Below are 27487 nucleotides of genomic sequence, written 5' to 3' on the forward strand. Positions count from 1 at the left end.
CTAGAGTCACACAACACAAACCTATCAGGTTCATGTCACTTTTCTTCTGGATATCTTCTTCCGCTCTTCCAGTTCTTCTTCAGCGTCGATCATTTCCCTTGTCAAACGCAGTTCATTATCCTTTCATTCATCGTGCCGCTTGTTTCGCGCTCGCTTTAATTCCTCCTATTCTCTCCACACACACAAACAAGTGCAAGCCCACAACGCACGCACGACCCTGCAGCGTCGAACGCCAACGATCCACCGACCGTCCCACGCGCCGTCTCTCCCTCCTGAAGTCCGCGTCTCAGCCGTGCATAAATCTGCCCGGAAATACACCAGGATCCATGTCTGGTACCTTGCAGTCCACTATCTAAACTACTCTGCTTCAAGTACCCTTTTAGCTCAGGTACTTCGCTTTTGGTTGCCTTGCCTGTACAATTCCATCACCCACGGCCCCCCTTCCCCTTCCTGCCTCTGCCTCTGCCTTGTCCACCACCAACACCACCGCTCCTCCACTTTCGCTATCACCATCAACCTGTCGCCGTTTTGTTGTTCCTTTTGCACTTCTTTCTTCCTTGAACGCCTCCTGCGCTCCTCGCGAGATCGAGGATTTTCAGAATTTCGCATCGCGACACACTGACGCTCCCATTGAGCTATCGTTGGCACTTCCCATCTGTCCATCTTCGCTTGTTTCTTGCCCTTTGTTTTCTGAGCGAAAGAATTCCCGTTGCGCGCCTCCAACCGCCGTGCTCGCCTCATAACCATCGTCGATACCTCCGTTGATACAATCTTCATTATTTTGCGACTTCCCGCTTTTGTACCGCGAAAACCGTTGAACGCCGTCTACGCCTCACTGCTTGTCAGTCACCTCGAACTGGTCGTTGCTTTCGCTGCCACCCTTGACTTCGACTCATCATAATTGGGATAACCTGACTCGCTGCTCTTTGGCTCGGCACCTGTGCAATTGCTGCTTGTTGTCTGGGTCAGAGGCATACGAGCCTGAACCATCGTTGTCATAAAATTGCAGCAAACACACTATGTCCATCATGTTACAAACACCATCTCGAGCTTCTACCGCCTCCTCCTCCTCTTTCCAGCCCATATCCCGCCAAAATACCATGTCTTCTTACGACGGCTCGCGCTCTGCGCGCCAGTCGAAGCGCTACTCGATGTCAGCTCTCTACATGTCGATCTCTGCCAATGAGGGAGATCTACAGATTGAAGATGAGCTTGCCAAAGGTAGGCCTACATGCACATTTCAAGAGGATAACCGACTGACCCCACTCCAGCACAAAAGGCGCTGCGTGATCTCAAGTCTAAGATCTCATCACAGTCAAAGAAGAACTTCGTTTTGGAAAAGGATGTGCGCTATCTAGATTCACGAATCGCGTTGCTTATTCAAAACCGTATGGCCCTGGAAGAGGTACGTGCCCAATCAAGGTCGAAATGAACCGAGTTCTGATTCGCGTTGTAGCAAAACGAAGTTGCCAGTCATCTCGAAGATGCTCTTGAAATGCAGCAGGGTGTCTTCCCTAACGACGATAAAACTCAGAAATACGGAAACCTTTTGTTTCTGCTCCAATCTGAGCCTAGGCACATTGCACATCTCTGCCGACTTGTCTCGATGTCCGAGATTGATTCACTGCTCCAGACTGTCATGTTCACTATCTATGGAAATCAATATGAAAGTCGAGAAGAGCATCTCTTGCTCACTATGTTCCAGGTAAGCTTTCCACGCTTTGAAAGAGATACACATCTCACACGCTCTAGTCCGTCTTGACATATCAGTTCGACAACACGCCAGACTATTCGTCCTTGCTCCGCGCTAACACTCCCGTCTCTCGAATGATGACTACATACACCCGAAGAGGTCCTGGTCAGAGTTTCCTCAAATCCGTGCTTGCTGATAGAATCAATGGCTTGATCGAGCTGAAAGATCTTGACCTGGAAATCAACCCGCTCAAGGTCTACGAGCGAATGATTGAACAGATCGAAGAGGATACTGGCCAACTGCCTCCCCATCTTCCTAAGGGAATCACTGGCGAACAAGCCGCTGAGAACCCTCAGGTTCAGGCCATCATTGAGCCCCGCTTGACCATGTTGACCGAGATTGCTAATGGCTTCTTGACCACGATTATTGAGGGCCTTGAGGAAGCGCCTTATGGTATCCGATGGATTTGCAAACAAATCAGGAGCTTAACCAAGCGCAAATACCCAGATGCTAATGACCAGGTCATTTGTACATTGATCGGTGGATTCTTTTTTTTGCGCTTCATTAACCCTGCGATCGTTACCCCGAAATCTTACATGCTTATCGACGGAACCCCGGCCGAACGACCCAGACGAACTCTAACATATATCGCCAAGATGCTTCAGAACCTCGCGAACAAGCCGTCCTACGCCAAGGAGCCGTACATGGCTAAGCTCCAGCCGTTCATTCATCAGAACAAGGATAGAATCAATAAGTTTATGCTCGATCTTTGTGAGGTCCAGGATTTCTATGAGAGCCTCGAGATGGATAATTATGTTGCCCTATCAAAGAAGGATCTTGAACTTGAGATTACTCTCAACGAAGTCTACGCCATGCACTCGTTACTTGACAAGCATCATGACGAGCTGTGCAAGGATGACAATTCGCATCTTGCTATCATTATGTCGGAATTGGGATCATCACCCCCTCAGTTGCCACGAAAAGAGAACAGAGTCATCAACTTGCCTTTATTCAGTAGATGGGAGTCAGCTATCGGCGATCTGACAGCAGCATTGGATATCACGCAGGAGGAGGTTTATTTCATGGAAGCCAAGTCGATTTTCGTACAAGTCATGCGGTCGATCCCAGCAACTAGCGGGGTAGCCAGAAGACCATTGCGACTAGAACGCATTGCTGATGCCGCAGCTACCAATCGCAGTGACGCAGTAATGGTTCGCAAAGGTATCCGGGCCATGGAACTTTTATCCCAGCTTCAGGAACTGCGCGTTATTGACAAGGCCGATCAATTCAGCCTACTCCGGGACGAAGTTGAGCAGGAGCTTCAGCACCTCGGATCACTCAAAGAGGGTGTTATCACCGAGACCCAGAAGCTGCAAGAAGTTTACAAGACGATCCGTGATCATAATGTCTATCTCAACGGACAACTCGAGACCTACAAAAGCTACCTGCACAACGTTCGATCACAGAGCGAGGGTACTAAGAGAAAGCAGCAGAAGCAGCAAGTCCTTGGTCCGTACAAGTTCACACACCAGCAGCTTGAGAAGGAGGGCGTCATCCAGAAGAGCAATGTTCCCGACAACAGACGGGCCAACATCTACTTCAACTTTACCAGCCCACTACCTGGAACATTCGTCATTTCATTGCATTATAAGGGTAAGCTATGTCATTCTCCTGCCACTCTAGCATGCTAACCTGAATTAAGGTCGCAATAGGGGTCTACTTGAATTGGATCTCAAGCTTGATGATCTGCTTGAGATGCAAAAGGACAATCAGGATGACCTTGACCTGGAATATGTCCAGTTTAACGTGCCAAAGGTGCTGGCATTGTTGAACAAACGCTTCGCAAGGAAGAAGGGCTGGTAAATGATCTATAATGACAATACGACTTTCAGCCACAAACATCTCGACACATATTGATCCATGTACTACGACCGCATCAGACGGAGGGCTTGGCGTTATGGATACTGATACCACGGAATATTCTGTTCTCTTCACCTTGGACCCGGAAGCTACTTGGAGGGCTTGTCACCATGGTTTCTTTTGTTAATTTTCATTTGTCTGTTTCCTTTTGGCATGATGATTCCTTCATGTCTTGCGTTGTGGTAGTGGGGCGGATATGGATGGATGGGTGAGGCGGAAATCAGCGAGCAGGAAGGACTATTCTTTTATATACCGTATGCATGTTTCTTGAACGGCGGTATTCTGCTTCGGCTGGTCCGTGGTGGGAGCCCGTTGCGCAAAACCCTGATTATATGTGCATGCCAGTAGTCTGTTAATGAGATGGATATTCTTCTCCAAGGCATGAGAGTGGTGGCAGGATGATCATAGCTAGTAGGTAGGCCTCAGGCCTTGAACAGTGATAATGAACAACGGGCCTTGAGCTTTATAATGAAAACTTGGATTGTTAAATGCATAACTATATGTGAATTGTGATCTGGCTTGCCTTGAAGCACGAAACACTGATTGATTACAAACAAGATACCTAGAGAGAGATACCTAGGCGTCGAACCAATATTGACCTACCTAGGCACGTCAGATGAACCGAGGAACCGAACGGACCTAGGATTGTGGAGAGAGCTTGGGGAAGAGGGGGCCACTATCCGTAAAGGTCTGTCTGTCTGTACTGCTGTAATCCCCCAGATCTGAACCTCGGCATCTTTAGTAACTAGCAAGGGCCCAAATGTTCAAGGTACCGACCGTAGTCTAAGCTCATCGAGTCAGTTCTCACATCCGGGGTACAATAACTACCTAACTCTTGACCTTGCAATTATCATTTATTAACCGTAGCTTCGCCAAACCATTTTTCAATTCATCTTTTGTAACCCTCCGACTTCTGTCTCGTGACCCTGAACCAGCAAATCGACCGTCGATCATCCATCCACTCATCTGATAAAATAGGCATATAACTGTCCTTAGGATGGCTGGTAGAATTCGACAGCCCATCGATGAGGCTGCGCTTGAGAAATACATTTCTGAGCATGTCCCAACCATCAAAACACCGATTGACCTCAAACAGGTGAGCTCTCTGCTCGTACTCTTCTCAGTGTGATGGCTGCTGATGTTGCACAGTTTGGTTTCGGTCAATCCAATCCTACGTACCAGATTACTGCTTCAGATGGCCAGCGCTTTGTGATGCGCAAGAAGCCACCTGGAAAGCTCCTTTCCAAGACAGCACACCAAGTAGAGCGCGAATACCGCATCATGCATGCTTTGGAGAACACTGATGTTGCTGTACCCAAAACGTACTGTCTATGCGAGGATGACTCTGTTATTGGCACACCCTTCTATATCATGGAGTTTCTTGATGGACGTATCTTTGAAGACTTTACCATGCCAGGCGTACAGCCCGCCGATCGTGAGGCTATGTGGCGCGATGCCGTGATAACATTGGCACGGTTCCACGCAATTGACTACAAGAAGGTCGGCCTAGAGAAGTTTGGCAAACCATCGGGTTTCTATTCACGACAGATCAAGACGTGGGTAACTATCTGTGGTAGCCAGGAGAAGGTCGTCGACATTGAGACCAAGGAGCCTGTTGGAAAGCTCCCTCACTTTGAGGAAACGGTCCGCTTCTTCAAGAACGAGCGTCTGCAACCCAAGGACCGGGCAACACTGGTACACGGAGATTATAAGATTGACAATTTGGTATTTCACAAGACTGAACCAAGGGTCATCGGAATCTTGGAGTATGCTCACCTTCCCAGACTGCAAGCCAATTACTAACACATATTCTACAGTTGGGAGATGTCTACTGTCGGCCACCCGCTCTCCGACATTTGCAACTTTCTTATAAACTTCTACTCGGCCAAATCGCCCGGTGCGACTCCTTATGACGCATCCGGATTCCTGCCTGGCAAGACGCCTGGTCTTCCACAACCAGACGAGATCCTGGAGTGGTACAGGGAGGAGAGTGGATACGATCCCCGGGCTGAGGTTCCATGGGGAATGTCGTTCAGCATCTGGAAGCTGGCTGGGGTTTGTCAAGGAATTGCGGCGCGATATGCGCTCAGACAGGCGAGTAGCGAGAAAGCGAAACATCACGCTGTGACGAGAGGATCTTTGGCAAAGTTCGCTTGGGCATTGGCTAAAGAGGCTGGCGCGGATGAGACTGGGACGAAACTGTAGGATTTGCATTGTTGTAATGCACGGAATGTCTGAGATTGGTGTTCCACGCGTGTGCAGATCTAAGTTAGGCTTCAGACAGTCTAAGAACAAGCTCAAGTGGATAACAGGTAGGTAGTATTAGCAAATTTGCAAAGATGTCAGATAAAATAAAGAAAAGAAAAGAGACGGATTGCTAAACAAGTCACTACCAGTCTGTAAAGACCTCACTTCCATTTGTTTCCGTCAGAGAAATGATCAAGGCATTAACATCCCACTGCTGGTATGATCCAATCAGTGATCCATATGCTTTAGAAGCAACACCCCCCAAGATTCAAATCCGAAACGCTCTAATGGGACAGGCGTCTAGTGTAATGACGTTACACTTCTGTGAACAATTCCTCCCTCACAACCTAAAATTGAGGATATACCTATGGATATTTCAAATGCTGATATCACCAGCGGCATTGCTCAATTACTTTTGTTCCCTCTCATTGTATCTATCCAATAGCGCCTTTACGCGACACCTGGGGCGCTTCAAAGCATCCAATCCATCCATCCTATCTTATCGCTCGCTACACCGAAAAGGGTCAAACTTGATTTCAACCATCACCGACAACACGATAACTGCAGTTCTATCCTCTTTGTTCTGACCTTGTCCCTCCCTTGGATATTACCACTATATGACTAACTGACTGGCCCTTTCATGGCTGGCAACACCCGCCGGCGCATCACGTTGCCGGATCCTGAAGAGCGACGGCCTTTACTGAGTAGGCTCAGTACAGGCGGCCCAGAGAACCGCGATGCCCTGTATAGTTGCATGACAGACCCTCATAGTCACTTGCCTGTGTATACCAACATACACCGTATTCGTCGCGACATCATCAGCGTTGTTGAGGACTATTTGAGCCTCGCCCAGCTGCAGGATCTGAGGATTAATGTTACAGTTGTGCGGCCGTTGGTTGATAAGTTCTATGGCCTCAACGACATTTCTATCAGTAAGAGAAGTGCTGTTGACCCCTTATGAGGACCCTTTACTGATATGGTTATGATCTGATAGTCTACTGTTTGCTGGTTAATCGAGCTCAGTTTCTCGAAGAGCAGTCTCATCTCAATAACCGTCACAATGTCAACTTCACACGTGCTACTCTATGTGAGCTCATAGCTACGCGCATCCTGAGACGCTTTGGTGAAGTGCATGATGATGGCCACGACGGCCTTTTGCTTCTGGCTCATATTCTAGTCGCTGGCTTTGAACCCTTCCAGAATGCCCCAGAAGAGATTCGAGATGAGGCAGAGCGCACCACCTCCTGGGTTGATTACAAGACTCTGCCATCTCTTGAGGTTGCCATTGTCACTGAGAGCAAACATTTCTTGAGTTCAGCGACTTGTCAAAAGGTCGTCAACGCCATATACGAGGGCCGAATTGTCTATACCCCCTCGACATTTTGGGACATTATCCCCGATCATTACAAGTTGAAGCCCATATCTATTTATGATCCTCGCGAGTCCCCTCTTCTCAATCAATATCGCCTGATTGTCCCTCGAACCAGAAATGTCCTGGAGTCAATCCAATTCGCCACACTGCTCACCCTCTACGTTGCGGTTATGGTTCTTAGAAGGAAAAGCCGCTATGGACCAACAGAAGCAGCCTTTTCTATCTTTGCTTTTGGATGGGGGTTGGATCAATTTGCTACTATTTTAGCACATGGTTGGTATGCTACGGACTTGCTTGTCGTGTTTTCACTCGAGTACTAACCTTGCGAAAGGAACGTCTATACCCAGAACCTGTGGTCATTCCTTGATGTGGCCTTTGTTCTCATCTACTGGGTATATCTTGTATTGCGGTTCCTGGGCTGGAAGCATGGTGACGCGAACCTTGACGAACAGGCGTTTGATGTGCTTGCACTCGCCGCTCCTGTCCTGGTTCCACGGCTTGCTTTTAATCTCCTGAGCGACAATCTCGTGTTCTTGTCCCTTAGGTCAATGATGGCGGACTTTTTCTTCCTCACAGCTCTATCTGCCTGGTGTTTCTTGGGGTTTCTGCTTTCACTTCTGTGGCTCGGCGAGGGGGCACACCCCATCCTGTAGGTTTCTGCACCACCTCGGTGAAACGTGGTATTAATATACATCAGAACAATATCGAAGTGGATGATCTATATTTGGTTTGGATTGGATGGAACAGGTATCCATCGATCGGTCAGTCTTCATCTCCCCCCCCTACGCTTAACAAATCCTGACATCTCTACTAGACCGAGTTTCACTGGCTGCTAGGACCTAGTGTGATGGTAGCCTTCGCTTTCCTCGGAAACACACTTTTCCTTACCATCCTTGTATCGATGCTCTCCAATACATTCAGTAATATTTCGTCAAACGCCATAGCGGAGATCAGTTTCCGTCGAGCAGTTCTAACACTTGAGGGCGTCAAGGCTGACGCTGTGTTCGCATACCAGCCCCCGTTCAACATCCTCGCCGTATTCCTATTCATCCCGCTTAAATTCGTCGTGAGTCCGCGCTGGTTCCACAAGATCCACGTCACGGCGGTCAAGATTCTGAATCTCCCTCTCCTGCTCATCATCGCTGTTGCTGAGCGCCGTCTGCTCTGGCCCTCCCGTGAGATCGAAGACCCGACGGAGATCAAAGCTCCACCCCCAACAAAGAGCCAGTTTTGGAAGAAGTGGCGGTTGACGGTTCACCGAGATCTTCGCGCCGTCTTTCAAGTGCCGCCGCCTGATACTGTCCACGACGACATCGCTGTCGATGACGATCTCACGCATCATCTCATCCGTCGACAGTTTACACGCAATGCGACAAATGATATAGAGCCCCGCAACCTACATAACACCTCTAGGCCCGATCCCGGCGCTCGACGTCCATCACGACGAGATTCTATGTTTCCTGGGATCCCACCCCAGAAGCTTCGAGGATCTTTCTCCGAGAATGACATGTTTGAGGGAACTACAGATAGACTGGCCAATATGGAAAAGGCGATACGGCGCATGGAAACGATGCTATCTCGCCTAGTTCCATCTGTCGAGGACGCCATCAGCGATGATGAGCTGGAGCAAAGCGGGACACTTAGGGGGGACAATACTGCCGAGTCGTCATTTAGAGGTTTAGCGGATCGTGATTCATGATGGTTGCATGGTGTTTGGGTATGAGTATAAACAGAATTGCACACGCAGAGAGCCAGGGAAGAGCGTTGCGATACAATATTATTCTGGTGGCCTTTTGTTATAGCACTGATTAACTGGCACTGTTGGAAACATCCATTCCCTGTCACCACATAGTCCAGCCAACCAACCTTCCTTTTCTACCTTGCGAATAGAACTTGTTTTTCGTCTTTGTCCCTCAGCAATAATTCTAACACATATTTTCCTGGGAATTGATTTCCTGGACATCTGAGAATGTGCACTCTCACATATTTCCAGCACAAAGAATGCAAACACACCTGGCTTGTCCTCACGGAGCCCTGCGAGCCATTCATGGGTCTCAACAATTGCCCGACCTTCTGCGATGGTACAGCCAAGGAACCACCAAAATTCTATAATACAAAGAGTCGACCATGTCCTCGATGCCAGCTGCATGGTGTATACGATCGTAATCTGGTTCGGATGGTGGAGGATATGGGCTGGGGAATCAAATGGGGAGTTGGACCTGGACAGGATGATTGGGGTTGCGAGATGAAGTGTGCGATTCTTTGAGGCGATCGTTGCGACAGATTTTTGCACGAGCTTCGGACCCTGGAGGTGTATACCGGTTGGATCAGGGAATCTCTCCAGCAACAATTGTAGGTTCCTGTCTGCCTGGTTCATGCATCCCCAAACTACCTAGCCATCCATACTGATTCAAATGAAGCGGATATGTTCGTATCCAACACAACAAAAGGCGATCAGTTCGAAACTGAGCACGTTACCACTGCTATGAACCAGAGATTTGCGATCCACCAACAACAGCTCTTTATCCGTCTTCTGTTTCTATCAGCTATTTAGTCTCAATTACTTGATTCTAAGCATACATCACGTGCCGCATCCACTCAGTGTCATCACAAGTTTTCTATCTATGATCTAAATATCAATGAAGCCTCACCACAATCACATCGCATTCTCACATTGACAAGCATACATCATGCTACCAACACCAGACACTTCGCACGTCCCATATGAGCGAGTCTACGAACCTGCCGAGGACTCATACCTCCTCTTGGACACGCTCTCATCTGCTGCAGAGACCGAGTATCTCCAAAAAGCGTTTCCCGACATAGCGCCTCTCGTGGTGGAGGTCGGCACAGGCTCGGGCGTCGTCCTCGCCTTTGTCCACGCACATGCGCAAAAGCTTTTTGGCACACGTGAGGTCCTGACTGCGGGAGTTGACATGAACGCCTTTGCATGTCGGGCTACAGTCGGGACAGTTGCAAAGGCAGCCTGTGACAACCCCGACTCACATGCATTTTATCTGGGCTCATGTATGGGAGATCTCACAACTCCATGGCGCGAGGGCACCATCGACGTCCTCATCTTCAACCCGCCATATGTGCCCACGCCTGAGATGCCCGCCAGACCAGACTCGTTTACCGCAGACGACCTCGCAGTCAGCACCAAGCCTTCGTTTGACGACGATTCGTATCTGCTGGCCCTATCTTATGCAGGCGGCTTAGATGGTATGGAGACAACAGATAGACTGATCGAGGCACTACCCCAAACCCTGTCCCGACGCGGCTGTGCCTACCTCCTCCTCTGCGCTCAGAACAAGCCAGATCGAGTCAAGAGTCGCATTGAGGGATTTGGGCCTGAATGGCGGGCTCAAACTGTTGGGAACAGCGGCAAACAGGCCGGATGGGAGAAGCTGCAGATCGTACGGATATGGCGAGACTATTCAAAAGTCGTAGAATAAAAAAAAAAGTTGCGGTGGAATTGGGGTATGAGAGAGCATATATTCAGATATCTTTCCAGAACAAGAAAAGCGATACCCACCCCACGCGGGTTCATATAGTTTTAATGGCCAAACAACCCGAACGCCAGGTTCCATTTGAATGTGATATCTTCGCGATAACGTGGCCACTCCACATTAACGATGCGCATGTGCGCCTCCATCCTTTCCCCATATTGTCATTTCTCCTGAATCTTCTCATGTCCTTCTCGTTTAGGGCCGTCCTCCGCGACCGCGGCCTCCACCACGTCCGCGTCCCCTGGGACCGCCTCTGCCCCGACCTCCTCGCCCACCCCGCTCTGCCTCCTTTCTGGCCTTGTTCTTCGGCTTAGGGGCGTCGTCGATCAACAGTGTATCGAGGGGTAGGGAGTCGGGCAGGATGAAATATCGGATTGTAGAACCTCGGATATTCATCGTCTCTAGAGAGATAGGCTCCTGCCCCTTGATGGTCATCTTGACGGTTCGGAGGGCGGTGTTCATCTGAGGGGAGACTGAGGAAATGGTGCCGTGAACAATGGTTCCTAGACGACAATTAGTACACGGCTGAGTGCATGGCTAGAAGCTTGCATAGGGGTAAGGAGCAATATATTACCATTTTTCAACTCGATTGTCACCGTTTCGTTGGCGCATTTCATAAGAAAACTAGTCGTGGCAAGTCAGTCCAGAAGCTCAAACTTAACGAGAAGCTCAGCACAATCCAGGTGTGCGCAAGAGACAGGGGGAGTTCTTACCGAACCAGCTTCATGTTGGCTATTTGAGAGAGCTTGGGCGCTTAAACTGCTGTATAATTGTTCGGGGTGGAAGCAGGCCGTTTTAAGGCGCGTCGTTGTAGGATCGATTTGGCGTGAGGCTGAGAGGCTGGCTATCGAGTAAGGCCGCCTGAATTGTCGGTCGGAAAAATCGAGGGTCGGAGCTGCAGGCATTATCCCCACGTGACTTCGTGCTGCGAAGCTCGGTGTCAATTCCCCACACAAGTTGCATCATTGGTGCAGCTTATCGATAACGGCGCCTGGGGTTGAACTAACAACCTAATTGTAGGTAGCCATGGATGCGGAAACCATAAATTGTAGCCTCGCCAACTTGAGCTTGCCATCTTTCAAAGCATGCCTTACCAGTGCCCCGGGGATTCCGTCTTTTTCTTTGCCTTCTCTCTGCCGAGCGCCCGGGGGCTCGTCGCCTAAACCCTTCTTCAACTTAAGGTGCCTACTTAAGGTAGGTAGTCTTTGCCTCTTCGTTCCGTTATTCATTCGCCGATTTCGCCATTCACTGCGGCCCCGCCTGGAGGCTACAACTTGCATCCATCATTACCCCACCATATTCAGGACTCAGGATCAACGCGAAAAACGCAAGAGGGCTCCATCCTCCCCTACGAAATATAAAAACCCTGCGACACCTGAACTTTCACCTGGGGCGATATCGCCAACTATATTGCCATAAAGTATGATCTCGGGACGTGGAGGAGCCGGCGCTCGGGGAAGGATTCGTCCTCCTCGTCGCATTGTGCGTGTAAGTTCGATGTACTGAAACGTTAGTATCTAAATCCTGAATTAATACCTTGCCTTTAGCCAAATGAAGCTGCCGAAGGTTCCGAGTTCGAGGCTTGCTGGAAGATGCTAGATGAAGCCCTGCGCGACATTCACATGAAGAACTGCAGCCGACTGTCATTCGAGGAGCTGTACCGAGCCGCGTACAAGATGGTTCTCAAGAAGAAAGGCGAATTGCTTTACGATAGGGTCAAAGCTTTCGAGGAACAGTGGTTCGCAGATCATGTTATTCCCAAGATTCGAGAACTCGTCAGCAAGAGCCTGATCAACATTGGCGCCGAACGAACCTCGACGACGTCCGTCAATGAGAGGCGGCAGACAGGAGAGAGGTTTCTCAAAGGGCTGCGTGATACTTGGGAAGATCACAACATGTCAATGAACATGACCGCCGATATTCTCATGTATCTTGACAGGGGCTACGCGCAGCTCGAGGGCCAACGAACCCCCATCTTCGCCACCACCATCGCGCTTTTCCGTGATCATATTCTACGGTCTTCGCTGAACACGAACACAAAGAGCAAGGTGATCGACATCCTTATATCAGTGGTCCTCGACCAGATCGATATGGAGCGCGAAGGAGATATCATCGACAGAAATCTCATTCGAAGCTGCAGTCGAATGCTCAGCAGCCTCTACGAAACCGAAGAAGAGAAGGAAAACGATAAACTGTACATGACAGTATTCGAACCTCGCTTCCTCGAGAACAGTAAGACATACTATGCCGCCGAGTGTGAGAAACTTCTACGCGAATCGGATGCCGGAGCTTGGTTGCGGCACACCCAACTGCGACTGAACGAAGAAATCGATCGATGCGGAACAACAATCGAGTTAGAGACATTACCCAAAGTCACGCAAACTATTGATCAAGAACTCATAGTCAAGCACCTGTCCGAATTTTCGGCTCTTGAAGGGAGCGGCCTGAAATGGATGATTGACAATGACAAGATTGATGACCTCTCGATTCTCTACAAACTCATCTCCAGGGTCGATTCCAAGAAGACTGCTCTGCGAGACATTTTACAAAGTCGCGTGGTTGAGCTAGGCCTGGAGATTGAGAAGGTACTGAAGAACACTGATTTCTCGTCTGGTCATGGCGAGGGAGACGAGGCCGGTGAAGGCGAAAAGACAAAGATCTTAAATCCTGCGGCGCAGCAGACAGCTGCTGCGATCAAATGGGTAGACGATGTACTCCGTCTGAAGGACAAGTTCGATAACCTCTGGGCTCGTTGCTTCCAAGGAGATCTTATTATCCAAAGCGCATTGACAAAGAGCTTCTCTGATTTTATCAACATGTTCAGCCGCAGTTCTGAATATGTCTCTCTGTTTATCGATGACAACCTAAAGAGAGGCATCAAAGGCAAGACAGAGGCAGAAGTCGATGTCGTTCTAGAGAAAGCTATCGTCCTGATTCGATACCTCCAGGATAGAGATTTGTTCCAGACATATTACCAGAGACATCTGGCAAGACGCCTGCTTCACGGAAAGTCCGAAAGCCATGATGTTGAAAAGCAGATCATTTCCCGAATGAAACAAGAACTCGGCCAACAGTTCACCAGCAAGTTTGAAGGCATGTTCAGAGATCTTGTCACGTCAACAGAGCTGACCAGCGGCTACCGTGACCACATTCGTGACCTGGGAGATGGCAGCGGCAAAACCATCGACCTTAACATCAACGTTCTCACTACAAATTACTGGCCGCCCGAGGTTATGGGCCGGACTACGCAGATTGGCGAAGGATCTCGTGTTACGTGCACATATCCCCCTGAGCTGCGACGATTGCAGGCGAGCTTTGAGCAGTACTATCTAACTAACCGTAATGGACGCAAGCTCACCTGGATTGGTACCACTGGCAGTTCAGATGTCAAATGTACCTTTCCGGCCATCCCTGGAAAGTCCGGCCCGCTCTCTCGGGAGCGAAGATACGAGATCAACGTACCAACCTTTGCGATGGTCGTCTTGCTTCTCTTCAACGACCTCGAGGAGGGCCAGTCATTAACCTTCGAAGAGATCCAAGCTAAGACCAATATCTCAACTCCAGATCTCATGAGGACGCTGACAGCTATTGCTGTGGCACCCAAATCTCGCGTGTTGATGAAGGATCCTGCCAACAAGTCCGTAAAAGCAGGCGATAAGTTTTCTTTCAATGCATCTTTCCAGAGCAAGACCATACGAATCAAAGCACCCATCATCAACGCGGTCTCCAAAGTCGAAGATAATACGGAACGAAAGAACACTGAGGAGAAGAACAACCAAACCAGAGCTCACGTTGTCGATGCGGCAATTGTACGAATCATGAAGTAGGTTCCAAGTCTAAATCTTACTGCCAGCTTTGGTTACTAACTCTTGTAGATCTCGAAAGGAGCTTTCTCACTCGCAGCTCACTAGTGAAGTTCTGTCACAACTCTCCGGCAGTTTCCGTCCCGAGGTCGCCCTCATCAAGAAGCGTATTGAGGATCTCATCGCAAGGGAATATCTTGAGCGCCCTGATGAAGATGACGCGCCAACTTTGTATCGCTATGTAGCGTAGACTACAAGCTCAATCTCACGAATCACGAAAGAAAACGAATCGGCATTTCCCAGTCTTGCAAGGCGTTGGAATGATAGGACCCATACACTATTGATATACATAGCGTGGTTGTACATGGAGGCTTTTGCTTATGGAAGGCAAGGGAGGGAAATCGTGCGAGGAGGGTCGGACATTTGTTGCTAAGAAGAGGATACGAGAAGCCCCCAAAAGATTCAAGCGAGGATTTTAGGTCTACAAAGACGTATGGTTATTTACAAGTCTTACCTGCAGCGCGAGTGGATTTGGCTTTCAGTCAGTCTTGGTTCATGGCCAGCGGGTTTTATTTAGAAGGCAATAAGAACTACCTGAGCACGACTCTTCACCCGGGCAGATGTATGAATACTAAAGCGATGTTCATGTAAAAATGTCACAGATTATAGAAGCCAATGATGAATTGCTGTTGATTCGAGATCATTTCGTGAGTTGCTGGTGAATCATGAATAGTCACGTGATCATAATCAACGATGCCTTGACTGTAGACGCTATCATGATGGAGATCTTGCACCACCAAACAAACATCTAAGCGCCTGCCTCGATACAGAAACTCGCTCGAGAAACAAAACCGATTGAAACTACAAGAAGAACACTCGTGAACCCCAAAACATAGTCGGTTTATCTTGCGTGAAGCCTCAAGCGCGAAAAAGCTACCGACAGCATGCTCTTTTTCAGGTACCATCGAACTATCTTCTATGTGGTTAACGCCCTTGTTCGCAAACTGACACGCTATTCATACAGCTTTTTCAAGACACTCATCGACAATGAGGTCACTGTAGAGCTCAAGAACGACATTCAACTAAAGGGAATTCTCAAGAGCGTGGATCAGTACCTCAACATCAAGCTCGATGACATCCAGGTTGTTGAGGAGCTCAAGTACCCTCATCTTGTATGTCGACTATACCCTTGTCCTAGGCGTTTTAAAAGAAACTTGATATCTGACTTAAAATTATCACAGAGCTCTGTCAAGAACGTCTTTATCCGAGGCTCAGTTGTGAGATACGTTCATCTTCCCGGCGCGTCAGTTGACACACAGCTGCTGGAGGATGCTACACGGAGGGGTAAGTTGCGTTCTTAAAGAAAGTCAACACGGTATACTAACACATGTGTTACAGAAGCGGCAGCTCAGCAAGCCAAGGCGAAATGAGCTGTTCAAGGCGATGGATGAGAGGCGAGATAAACCTTTTCGGAGTTGACTCTTACTATTGTGGTAAACGGAAAGAATGATAATTACGTCGAAACCGGGATGATCACCAGAGAGAATTCATGAGGCGTTTGCTTCTGATGCGGATGACTAAATGCTCCTTTCCCATCTAAACATTATACAGAACAGAGAGTCATGAAACGATTGACGACGTTGATCGGTCAGCATGGTATCTAAAAATTAACGGTCATAAGATGGAACTCCCGCTCAAGAGAATAATGCACAAATCGCTTCACATCATAGTCGATCACCAGAATGCTCCGCCGGCTTTACCAGGTTTGCCATCCCAGAGTTCCTGCTCCGACACCATATCATCGTCTTGACCTTCAATGAGTGGCATCACCAATCCAGCCCGTCTTCTTTCTGAAAGCCAGCGGTCTATCCAACCCTTCATGCGCTTTCTTGACTGCTCACTCCCTACGTTGACTGTTGGAATGACTTTCTCTATTCTCAAGCTCATAACAAACATGGCGAGCTCTCGGAAGCTACTGTGTTCTGAGTAAGGAACCCCAAAGCACATGGCTTCCTTGGTACTGCCTCTCTGTGGAATAAAATCTTTATATCCAAATCGTGTTCGCCAGCCCTTGTCGTGAAGGATCTGCTGAGTATGAATGCTGCCAGGTGGTGTGTTCGCACCAATGGTTTTGCCGGCTGGTCGGAAGTTCCAACCACTTGGTCGAAGTCCTACAATACGACTAAAGTACGGCTTATAGCTGTTTAGGTATTCCTGAAGAGTTTCTGCACGAATCTCCATCAACATCTGCATATGCACCTGTGCCTCGAGGGGATCAGATGTAAGGAGTGCCGTGAGCTCTGGGTCGTCCAGCTGTTTGCAGATCTTGATCTTGCCAGGTGATGCAAAGATTTTGGACTTGAGTGCTTTAGCGATGGAGATGCATATGCGTTCTTTTCCAATAGAGTACGTCCCGCAAATTACGAGCAGCCGTTGAGGGTGTTTCTTTTTGGTGTCCACTTTTGCGTTCTCATTCGGTTTTGTGTTTGGGAAGAACTTGCTGACTGCTGGAGTTCCTTGACCGCTAGCCTTTTCCCAAATATCGTCTTTGCAGTTGGGATCAGGAGACAATGAGCCACAAAGATCGGCGCAGGCCTTGATAACATCATTCTGGGGCGGGAAGGAATATCGTGGATTGAGATACGTAGTGTCCAAATAGCAGATATCAATCTTTTGTTGCTTGGACTTTCCAGAGATCGCGTCGATAGTCTCTGGCTTGAGAAGAGGATGCCTGACATGAGCAGGGCAAGCTCGGAAGTCTCCGCAGTGTAATATGCGTTGAACACGGCTGTTGGGGCCTTGCTTCATAGTCTTTTCAAAAAGGAAGAGAGAGCTTCCCGGACAATGATTTGCTGGTATCATCGTTACTTTCGCGCCTTCTGTCCCTGGTATGTCGTAGGATTTGTCAAATTCAAGCTCGACAACCCATTTTGTCGCTGTACGAAGTTGATTTCTAACAAGGCTGCCCGTGACCTTGCTGCAGTATATAGGGCCGTGACACCATCTTGCTGTAAGGCCGATATAGTGGTCACTATGAAAGTGACTCAAGAAATATGCTTTGCAACCCTGGACGGCGCCATACCGGAAAGCGTCTACGCAAATAGAAAATCCGGGCATGATCTTGTAGAAAGGGCACGTCCTCTCATACGCTTGCTTTCCTCGGGAAGCGTGCTCAGCAGCAGCAGCCTCTTGCCATGCTGAATCCTCAGCATTATTGGACATGAGCTTCGAGAAAGCAGACTTTGGTGCCGGGCCAGAACTTATAACTTCGAAAGGGTTCGCTTGACCGGGCCTGGGGACAGCAGCCCGTGCAAATCTTCTGCTGACGTCGGCCGAAGGGACCTCAGGGGTCGAGACAGGAATCGCTGAAATTGGGTTTTCCGACTTGATTTGTTTTGGTGTTGTTTGCTCCGGTTTCGGCAACGGGATCGGGTGTCCGTCAAGACAGGAATTAACATGCCGTGTTGCTTCATCTATGGAGACCCCTGCCAGGCTCCCGCTACATATGGGACAACACTCTGCCATATGATCATTATCAAGGGGGTCATCGGCCAGGTCTTCGCTGGAAATACCAGCTTCCTCCGCTTCTAACCTAGCTTGCTCTCTCATGTAACGCATTACTCGCATTTCCTCCCCTTCGAGATCGGCCAGGTCCGGGAACTCCTCGTCTACTATTTCTCCGAGATCGTCGAATTGTTGGTATGTTGAGTCTTCCCGTTTCAAGGCTTGTGTGGTAATATCTGCTTCCTTCTTTTCATGGATCTTAGTAAAACCGTCCGTCTGGACCTCGTTTTGTGGGGAAAGCTCCGTACATTGGCCATTCTTTTCAGGCTTGTTGTTTGTGGCCGCAATATCGTCCTCAGGCTCATCCTCACTATCCGAATCCATTACGAATGGAGTCTTGATTTTGGATTTTGTTGACTTGCGTGATGTTTCGCCATCATACTTTGCGGGTGAGGATCGGTCTTCAGCCCTGGCCACCTGCTCAGCTTTTACCGAGACTTTGATCTTGGGCAATTGTTCGGGCTCTTCGCTCAGTTTCCTCTTTTTGTAGGGTGATTCAGCCTCGTTGCATCGGACCGAGTCGTCGGCGTCATCGGCAGTGTAGAGATCTTCGTGCTCAATAGGGTCCGGTGCAGCCCCAAGAAACAGAGAGGCCTCATGTTTTTCAGCCTTCCTAAAAAAGCTAAGGATACTTTGATTGGCCTTGACTGGCTTTTTAGGCAAATGTGAGATAGTCTTCTTCGGTGTATGAGACTGGCTGGACTTTTTCGGTGCCACCATGATGATAGCCAATGAAACAGTGAGTATTGGCTTTGTCTTTGGCGATTGAGGGACTGAAAAAAAAAAAAAAAAGTTCTGGTCCTTTAGTTGTCAATCAAGCCAATGAACAGAAGTCAAAGAAAGCATGCGAAGATGTCCTGGAAAATCAGCAGCCAACCAAAAATGAAGTGGGATGCTTTGAACCTCTTATTAACGCGAAAGCGCGAAGGGTGGCAAAGTGGGTGTCGCGCGATCACGTGACGATAGTAGAGAGCAAATCCATGTGTGCCTACCTAGGTAGGTCTCGGACTGTCGGACTACCTAACCTACCAAAGGCACTACCTACCTATGTTTATAACCGCAGTGTTATCTCAAGAATTACGGCTACACTTTTCTTCTAGTGCAGCATGTCACGAGATTTCAGTTCAAATTCATTCTTTATTTCCCAAATTAAGGCATGCACCTGTGCTGTTCTCCCTCAACAAACAAACCGCAAGGGTTGAGCTGCTTCGACATGGATCCAAACCTGGTTTATAAAAGTTTGGTTGTGACAAATGTGCCACAACCCGTCACAGCTCTTTCTCCAGAACTTTGGCTGCTCTGAATGTAAAGTAATACGATATTGATCTGCAGGAGAAGTCGCCTTCTTCGCACCGCTGGATATACCAGCCAAGATGCAATGAAAGCATAATGATGAATGTACTGATATACACAAACATGTGCGCATCACTTGGAGACAGTGTAATACCAAGGACACTCGGGTAACGAGTCAACCACGCAAGCGCCATTGAGCCATCGCCAATAAACCAAAAATCAGAACAGTATCGAGCCAGTGTATGACCCGTGTTGAGGGGTTAGCCTCAACAAGAACAGTTACTACACTTTGATCCAAGCCTGATGGCAAAGGAGAAGTGAAGAAGAAGAAGAAAGGAAAAAGAGAAAGCGATATTGGGAGAAGGCGCTGCTTTTATACCTGGCCGGCATCATCATGATGACCTTGAGACTGAGGTTAAACTTCGAGAATGACTCACGAGGGTAAAGTCATTTAGGCAAGAGCTTGGCTGCAACCTAAGGTACTGGTATAATCAATGAGCTGGCTTTGCCACTTTGGTACGCGGCCAATCCAAGAAAAGGTTACAACTCACTTGGACTGTTAGGTTCCTGTTGTTGCCTGCTTGGGGCTGAAGTTTACGACTGTTGCCTGGGATAATGCTTATGTGAGGGAAGCGAGAATAAGACTGGAACGCATACTTCTCCTTAAGCTAGGCACCTATGATTTCTGCAAGGGCATAAGGTAGGCACTACATCTGTCGTGAACTCAGGTCGGAAAGAAAACTCAGGGCCTTGATCCTAAGTGACAAAATAACTTAGGTGACTTTAGTATAAGTTTAGGATAAGTTTAAGGTAGTATAGACTTAGAATACACTTTGCTAAGTTTATTTGAACACCCTATCAGAAGGTCTGGTATTTTCTTGCTCCGTGAGGCCTGGCAGCATTGTTGGTGAACATTGAAGACACGTCCTTGGGAGGAAACAGCTCCCAGTACAATATCGGCATATTTCAGAGCCATGACCCGGATTGCCGTCTAATTATTGTTCTCAGGGTATTGGTATTGGTGAAAGTATTTGCTTATGAAGACTCTGCTATCCTCTCAAGCATCTTTCCATGAACCCCTTTCCATCCAGCCTCACATGAGCTTTTGATCATACCCATTATCAGCCTAGAGCATGTAATAGACACCTGCTCCACGATCTCCAGGTTTCCACCCTCAGATTCTTCAATCTTCCAAACAGTCTCAAGTACCAGACCCATTGGCCCTCGCGTTCTCACAAACACACCGCTTTCCAGGTCAAAAAACTCATATGAACTAATGACATCGGAATCCCAGAGCCCTGCTGGTAATGTATGAATCCGGTCTGTTACTGAATAACAGTCTGGTGCTGCGATAGGTTTGACCTCAAGTGTGTCAGGAACCGATGGAGGAGGATCCGGAGTGGGCATAACTTCGAATTTGGACATATAAGGATTACAATGTAGGAAAAAAACATGGTCGTGGAGCATCTCTATGGCTTTTGGGGTTGCAGTAGTCGAGGAGATAGGCGACGTGTGCTGTATCTGGGCGGTTGTCTGAAACACCATGGCTGCTGAAGTGAGTCGTCTTGCCTGAATTGTTGATGGATATAACCGCAAAGAGATATTGTGTGTTCTGGGAATGTAGAAATCTTCAATATCATTACTGTCGGAATGCAAACTGCTTTATCCTGACCAAGGTGAAGAAGAAACCGACTCAGCAATAACGATGAAAGAAATCGAGATAAGGACAAACGTCAGGCACACAACTGAAGGGTATTTTAAAGGATAATAAATTGCTTATGAGAATTGGCCTTCAAAAAAGAATTTGTCTTTGACTGGGAATGTAACAGTTCTTGTTTCATTATCGTATCATGATTGCAATTGGCCGCTAACGCCAACACAGCTCGAACTGAAGGGAATTGGAGTTGAGGCTGTCTTTCGCATGAGCCACTCGCGTCTGCCCCACAACAGCGTTGTCAAGTCCGCTCATTGGCTACCACCGTAACCTGTAACTTGGGGAAAGCGTCAAGGGCCCCTTTCCAAATATGCAACATTGAATGTTACAACAAACCCAATTCCTTCAACGCTTTCGACATCGCCAAAAGAAAAAGAAAAAGGCTCGCCTCTAGGCATCAAACCTCCCCTTCTTTCTGCTAGCTTGCACTCAGCGCAATCTGCATCTTCGTTCACATGCATCACATGCCCAGGCTACCATGAAGTAAACCAACCAGGCATAACAAGCTCAAGCGATCTTAGCTTAGTTACACATCCCCTGCTAAGTAACCCGAGACAGGCCTCACAACATTCATCATTATGTCGTCGCTCCAAGTCAGAGGGCCGGATTTTTCGGTTACAAAGCAGAAAGCGATTGAAGATGCAAAGAAAATGCAAAAAGTGGTTGCCGAGCAGTGCTCAAAAGTCGGAAAGGATCCTCCACAGTATCGACTTTCAGAGCTCATTGGCAAAGGCAGTTTTGGCCGGGTCTACAAGGCCACCTCTCTAACAACGAATCAGCTGGTTGCCGTCAAAATCATCGATATTGAAGAGAGTGACACAGTTAACCCGAAACTCGCCGATACATATAGCGACTTGCTCAAGGAAATCAGTGCCCTGCAACTGCTCAGCAATAGTGGCGCCAAGAACATCAATCATGTTATCGATGCTCTTCCTGTCGGGCAGTCCATGTGGATGATTACAGAATATTGCGCTGGAGGCAGCGTGGCTACCCTCATGAAACCAACCTCACCGGGTGGCCTTCAGGAAAAATGGATTATTCCAATTTTGCGCGAAGTGGCCGAAGCTGTCTACTGGGTTCATGGTCAGGGTATTATCCACAGAGACATCAAGTGTGCCAATATCTTGGTCACGGAGGAAGGAAACGTCCAGCTTTGTGACTTTGGAGTTGCTGGTGTTATTGAAACCAAATTTGACAAGCGCTCAACAGTCATTGGTACACCCCATTGGATGGCCCCGGAACTGTTCGACCCTGCGGCGTCTTATGGTACTGAGGTGGATATATGGGCTTTTGGCGCCATGGTCTATGAAATTGCATCGGGTCTACCACCAAGCGTAGCTGCAGGCATGATGGACTTCAACAGACTAGGCTCATACCTCAAACAACACATTCCTCGACTTGATGGCGACCGATATTCCCAAGGGTTGAAAGACCTCGTGGCGTACTGCTTGGTTGACGACCCTAAGAAACGCCCACCAATTGAACAAATCCAGAGACACCGTTACATATTCAACACGCAGGATGCTTATCCTGCTTCGAGCTTGGCACACTTGGTTAGAGGCTACAAGTTGTGGGAAGCTCAAGGTGGTGTTCGCAAGTCCCTCTTCTCCGCGGGAGGAGCCCAGGGGCCATCTGACCTCGCTAACTTGGCCTTGGACAATGATGAGTGGAACTTCAGCACAACCGCTGCGTTCGATCAACAGGTGCTCCAAACTGGCGACGCTCAAGCTGTGTTTGATGTCTATGGCTCCAACGTCGACTTCAAGCAGGATGAATACGACGATGCTTCTAGAACCCAAAAGCCAAAATCACGTCGACGTCCGCCACCTCACCTTCCTTCCGTCAAGGCACCACTGGAAAAGCTATTTGACCCAAATACGATATCGAACTACGAGGACAACTCACGAGCATATTATGGCCGTCCGTTTCCTCCGCCTGCTGCCGATTTCACCCCTCCACCCCCGCCTCCTGCGTCGGATTTACCTCTAAGAGACGACTCATCTCAGTCTCCTGGAGTGAGAGAATCCCTGATCGATCTTGACATGTCCCTAGATGGTAGCAATCTCTCCGAATTTGTTGACCTGAACACAATTAGAGCTGGAGATCCCAGGGCATCGACCGACTATGACTTTGGAGATGTCTCCTATAACAAACCACCACTTAGTGACCCAGCAGATATGATGAACAATAACCGCAGAACACGAGATTGGAAGTTCCCTTCCATGGCCCCTCCCGCCTCAGCAAACCCGGAAATGTTCAGATTTCCGTTCAACGATGACCAAGGGCCAAGTACCAGCCGCCTGATCCACCCTCCGACAGAGCCAATCCAGCCTTCGGCGCAGTTCAATGACCTTGCGGTTCCCTCACCAGTCAACAACCGAGCGTCATCAGGCAGTCTCATTGACTTGGACATGGGTCTAGCTGATCCCATTCCTATGAGCGACTATACAAGGCCGTCTACATCACACTCGGACGTAGGATCCTTGGCTGGCTCGGAGTTAGGAGGGGCTGATCCTTTCCAGCTAGAAAAGCACGCCTCTCTTTACCTTATGCCCAACGGTATACGAGAGCCATCCATCTATGTATCTGATGATTCTGAGTTTGCAAATGCCGTTGCGGACCTTTCGCTGAATAACACCCAGCGACACGATCCTCAGATGTCCTATCAGCAAACACAGGTTCCCCTGTATCAACCCCAGGGACAACCCCAATCTTCCCAGACCGACGGGAGCACCCCGAGTGAAAGGCCCTACTCCCTTAGCGAGTTCGCCGATACTGACCCTGAATCTTTTACTCAAACGCTTGCCGCCCCTGAACTTCAACCTCCTCCACTTCAGCCTCAACTAGATCGGTCACCAGTTCGGGATGAGTACCCTCGATCTTATCAACAACAACAGCCATCCCTCCCACCTGCACCTACTGCACCCTCACCCCAAGTTATGGAAGGCCAGGCCTCATCAGAACATGTCAAGGAGGAGCTTCGACGCATGGCCATGAGCCTAAGTGATCATCTCAGCCACGCGAATACATACTTGTCCGGTCTTCCGCTTCGAAGAGCGAGCACAACAAGGATGGAGTCTATTGAGACCCCTTGAAGACGTTCACGAATGTATATGGGAACTAGTAATATAACCTCGCATGATCTTGGCGTTTGGAAATGGCTTCCCGTTACATTGACAATCGGTTAAAAGTTGGATATTGTGCAATACAATATATGATCATAATAAACCATGAATAGAATGTTCAAAATTTTCCCTTATTGACCAAGCTCTTGCATTTAGCTTATTGGAATCCAACCAGGTCTCCCATTAGCAAAGCTTGGTACCTTTCGATAGCCTCTCCCAGCCTGATCAGAACTCCTGCCGCCAGCATTTTGACCTCGTTCTCCTCTCCACCATCCTCTCCTCTAGTCTTCTCGAACACCATTGCGACCCATTCTCTTGTCTCCATCACCTCTCTGCCTTGGGTTTCACAAAGCCGACGCATGTCGCCGCCATTCACTTCCAGCAGGGACGCCATAGCCACGAGCCACCCTTTCATGGCGCCGAGATCGCCAAAAACATGTACACGAACGCCCAGAAGCAGATCCCATAGCTCCGCAGTTAACTGTGGCAGCGAAAGTGTGGAAGGCCCAGCGGCGTGAACAACAATGCCTAACGTCTGTAGGTAGAGTGCCAGAAGTGCATGGTTGAGTATGATTGGTTTGGCAGAACGGAGCGCGACCTGGAAATGCGCTGTGAGTGGGGAGAAGAAGGACGTCGCAAGCAAAGCGGCAGTCGTATTGGGAATAGCACGCATACGAGGTTTGGAAATAGACTTGGACTTGTAGCGGGCCGTGAAGCTTTGAAGCTTCAAAACGTCAGGGCCTGTGTTGGCATCGGCTGCATCTGCAGCAAGCGGGGCAAGGAATGAAGATGTCAGCGACTGTGAGATATTCTCAAGAGCAGTTGATGGTAGTGCTTTCAGCTGAGACGACGGTAGGGTGCTGCTGTCATTTCCCGAGCCGATGAAAAGTTGCTCCATCTTCTCAGGTAGTCGCTTTGAGGGGAAGGCAGCAGCCGACTGGTGCTGAGATACTTCGAAACCCGCCAGTTCTCGGGCTGACAGGCCCAACGTGATGAGTATTGATGTCCGTTGGTGGAGGGAATAGTCGCCCTCGAAGAAAGTTCGAGCAAACCATGGGGCCATAGTCTTAGGTTGAGAGACAACAAGCGCTACCATGCCGTGCAACCGCAAATCATCAAAATTTTCGATCTCAAACTTGTCTTGTATACCCACCAAAAGCCCAGCCAACTCGTCAGCGTGGAAACTCACCTCTGCTCCATAATTGGCCTTGCGTCTGATGAGAATTGGAGCCGTCTGTAAAGCGAGCACCTGTTTGTCGTATGACTCCGAGTCTCTGAAATACGATATGAGATCTCTGATATAAACTGGCGGTTTGGGCTTGTTGCGTTGTACAAGTGTTGCGTCATCATCCGAGTCTTCAGGGTCAGAGTCCTTCGGGTAAGGGGCGAGATCGTCGTCCTCTTCTGAGGAATCAATCTCCTCGATGATGGCTTTTGGCTTGGCTTCGGTAACAACAGGCTTCTTCTTTTGCTTGGATTTCTTTTGAAGAGCCTCGCTTGGCGTTGAAGACTTTCGCTTCTGAGGGACAGTCTCATTTGCGTGGTCGAAAAGGATAGGGTCGATAGGGCCAACAGGGTCAGAGACCTTGGTTAGACCCTTCAATTGCTGCGCTTCCTCTGTTTCTGTCTGTTCCATCTTGAAATCGAGCCTCTGCTTCTTATCATCGATCAAAGCAGACAACGATTCCCCAACTACCAACCCCAGAAACTGAGCTCTGAGTTGTGTGGAACCAATGCGATTGGAGATGGCGTTCATGTATGTGCCTACTCGCATGAGCAACGTCAATTTCATTGGAGAAACTCTGTGTACGTAGCCAGCGGCAAGGAGCAGGATTTGGGTATGCGCTACAAAATGTCAGCAAGTATCTAGATGAATTGCCTGGGGACAGTCGTTACCATCTTGCTGAAGCATTGCCGAATGCCTCATGTACAGGTCATCTCCGAATTGTGCAATGCTTTTCTCCAGTACTGTAGTGATCGCTTCTCGGTCTCGTGCGAGTGCAGCTACGACAGCTCTGCGAATACCTACTCCATCGCCAACACCAGCACCTGATGAAGATGCACACCAGTTGATAAGAACATCTCTTCTCGTTTCGTCGTTCAACGCGACTTCCATGAGAAGCCCAGCAACGGCAGAAACCTTGTCGTCAGGGTGTGTGTCTTCCAGGCTCAGACGATTCAGGTATTTCTGTGAGAGGTGCTGAAGTAAAATATGGAATACCTTCCTAGAGGTTCGATGTTGGCTGAGAGCAAGTTGGATGAATGTTGAAGTTGAGTTTCTTTTAGAAAGAAGAAGTCCGTCGATTGCGATTTTGATAAGATTTTCTGCGGCATAAGCATCAGCAAGTATCAGTAAATGGATTTCTTATGTGTCTTACCTGAATGTTGCAGCGACAGCGACTTCTGGAACAACTCACACGCGAAGGCCATGCCATCGGGTTCAGGCGATGAATGAACCCATGACACAATAGCATTTCCCAGCCATCTACTATATTTTAGTCCGTCAGTAATCCAGTGAACCTCGTCGCCGACTTGATCGCGTCCCATGACTTCTAAAGCTTCCGCTGCGATTGACACAATTTGACCGTTTGAGAGAATTGATGCAAGTTTCTGACACTGAACTCTTTGCAGCGCGGCACTGGAGATTCCTTTGGTCGATGAGCTCCATATCGCAGAGATTGACTGAGCACTACCAATAATGGAAGATAGAATACTCAACAGAATGCCGACGTTGATTGATAAGTCTACTCTCTTCTTTTCCTTCCCTCCTTGCCGTGACTCTTGAATGAGAACCCGCAGTTGTGTGATGACAGCGTTAAGACCTGTCAGACTGCGTAGACAGCCGATAAAAAGATCCGCATCTCGTGGAAGTTCTGTTTTGCCCTTTGTATTATCTTCGATGTTTCCCTCAAGTAAAAGTGTCCAGTAATTTGATGCGATCTCCGAGGCCAGCAAATGGACGATAGATGCACTTTTAGGACTGGGTGTTGAGAATGAGAAGTTACTTGGCGCAGATTTTGGGTTATTTAGAACATTCAGTACCGAAATAAGTGTATCGTAGTCTGGTTGGCTTTTTAATGCATCGATAATTTCATCAGCCGTCGACTTGTCACTGATGCTGGCTGGTTTCTTCTGGGTAGAAGCTGGCCTAACCTCTGTGAAAAGTGGCTCAGGCTCATTCCGAGGTTTGAGGTAGGTTGTGCTCACAGGAGTGAGAAGGTCGTCCATCCTAGTCTGTGCAGTTTAA

The 27487-nt window shown here is 48.6% G+C and overlaps 8 protein-coding genes across 8 annotated transcripts; 5 read left to right on the plus strand and 3 right to left on the minus strand.

Moving 5' to 3' along the window:
* Window positions 1–1028: 1028 nt before the first annotated feature.
* Window positions 1029–8931, plus strand: FTJAE_4161 (iq domain protein; the record flags this gene model as incomplete). Its single annotated transcript, XM_037350538.1, has 13 exons — window positions 1029–1221; window positions 1272–1405; window positions 1457–1705; window positions 1753–3346; window positions 3396–3552; window positions 4610–4709; window positions 4763–5379; window positions 5431–5814; window positions 6575–6792; window positions 6855–7509; window positions 7564–7881; window positions 7930–7993; window positions 8047–8931. The coding sequence occupies 13 exons, from the start codon at window positions 1029–1031 to the stop codon at window positions 8929–8931; spliced, it is 5568 nt and encodes a 1855-aa protein (XP_037208739.1).
* Window positions 8932–9922: 991 nt separating this feature from the next.
* FTJAE_4162 (methyltransferase) lies at window positions 9923–10687 on the plus strand (the record flags this gene model as incomplete). The annotated part of the gene is made up of 1 exon (XM_037350539.1): window positions 9923–10687. The coding sequence occupies one exon, from the start codon at window positions 9923–9925 to the stop codon at window positions 10685–10687; it is 765 nt and encodes a 254-aa protein (XP_037208740.1).
* Window positions 10688–10936: 249 nt separating this feature from the next.
* FTJAE_4163 (Small nuclear ribonucleoprotein Sm D1) lies at window positions 10937–11468 on the minus strand (the record flags this gene model as incomplete). Its single annotated transcript, XM_037350540.1, has 3 exons — window positions 10937–11244; window positions 11316–11365; window positions 11455–11468. The coding sequence occupies 3 exons, from the start codon at window positions 11466–11468 to the stop codon at window positions 10937–10939; spliced, it is 372 nt and encodes a 123-aa protein (XP_037208741.1).
* Window positions 11469–12163: 695 nt separating this feature from the next.
* Window positions 12164–14794, plus strand: FTJAE_4164 (Cullin 3; the record flags this gene model as incomplete). Its single annotated transcript, XM_037350541.1, has 3 exons — window positions 12164–12229; window positions 12289–14564; window positions 14617–14794. The coding sequence occupies 3 exons, from the start codon at window positions 12164–12166 to the stop codon at window positions 14792–14794; spliced, it is 2520 nt and encodes an 839-aa protein (XP_037208742.1).
* A 694-nt stretch (window positions 14795–15488) lies between these two features.
* FTJAE_4165 (small nuclear ribonucleoprotein LSM2) lies at window positions 15489–15974 on the plus strand (the record flags this gene model as incomplete). The annotated part of the gene is made up of 3 exons (XM_037350542.1): window positions 15489–15716; window positions 15786–15888; window positions 15943–15974. The coding sequence occupies 3 exons, from the start codon at window positions 15489–15491 to the stop codon at window positions 15972–15974; spliced, it is 363 nt and encodes a 120-aa protein (XP_037208743.1).
* Window positions 15975–16278: 304 nt separating this feature from the next.
* Window positions 16279–18828, minus strand: FTJAE_4166 (DNA cross-link repair protein pso2 snm1; the record flags this gene model as incomplete). The annotated part of the gene is made up of 1 exon (XM_037350543.1): window positions 16279–18828. One exon carries the CDS (start codon window positions 18826–18828, stop codon window positions 16279–16281), a length of 2550 nt encoding a protein of 849 aa, XP_037208744.1.
* Window positions 18829–21693: 2865 nt separating this feature from the next.
* On the plus strand, window positions 21694–24210 carry FTJAE_4167 (STE STE20 YSK kinase; the record flags this gene model as incomplete). The annotated part of the gene is made up of 1 exon (XM_037350544.1): window positions 21694–24210. One exon carries the CDS (start codon window positions 21694–21696, stop codon window positions 24208–24210), a length of 2517 nt encoding a protein of 838 aa, XP_037208745.1.
* A 187-nt stretch (window positions 24211–24397) lies between these two features.
* Window positions 24398–27468, minus strand: FTJAE_4168 (TEL2 involved in controlling telomere length and position effect; the record flags this gene model as incomplete). The annotated part of the gene is made up of 3 exons (XM_037350545.1): window positions 24398–26085; window positions 26137–26565; window positions 26619–27468. The coding sequence occupies 3 exons, from the start codon at window positions 27466–27468 to the stop codon at window positions 24398–24400; spliced, it is 2967 nt and encodes a 988-aa protein (XP_037208746.1).
* Between the last annotated feature and the right edge of the window lie 19 nt (window positions 27469–27487).

The sequence above is a fragment of the Fusarium tjaetaba genome, assembly GCF_013396195.1.
Source record: "Fusarium tjaetaba strain NRRL 66243 chromosome Unknown NRRL66243_c0000078, whole genome shotgun sequence".
NCBI lineage: Eukaryota > Fungi > Ascomycota > Sordariomycetes > Hypocreales > Nectriaceae > Fusarium > Fusarium tjaetaba.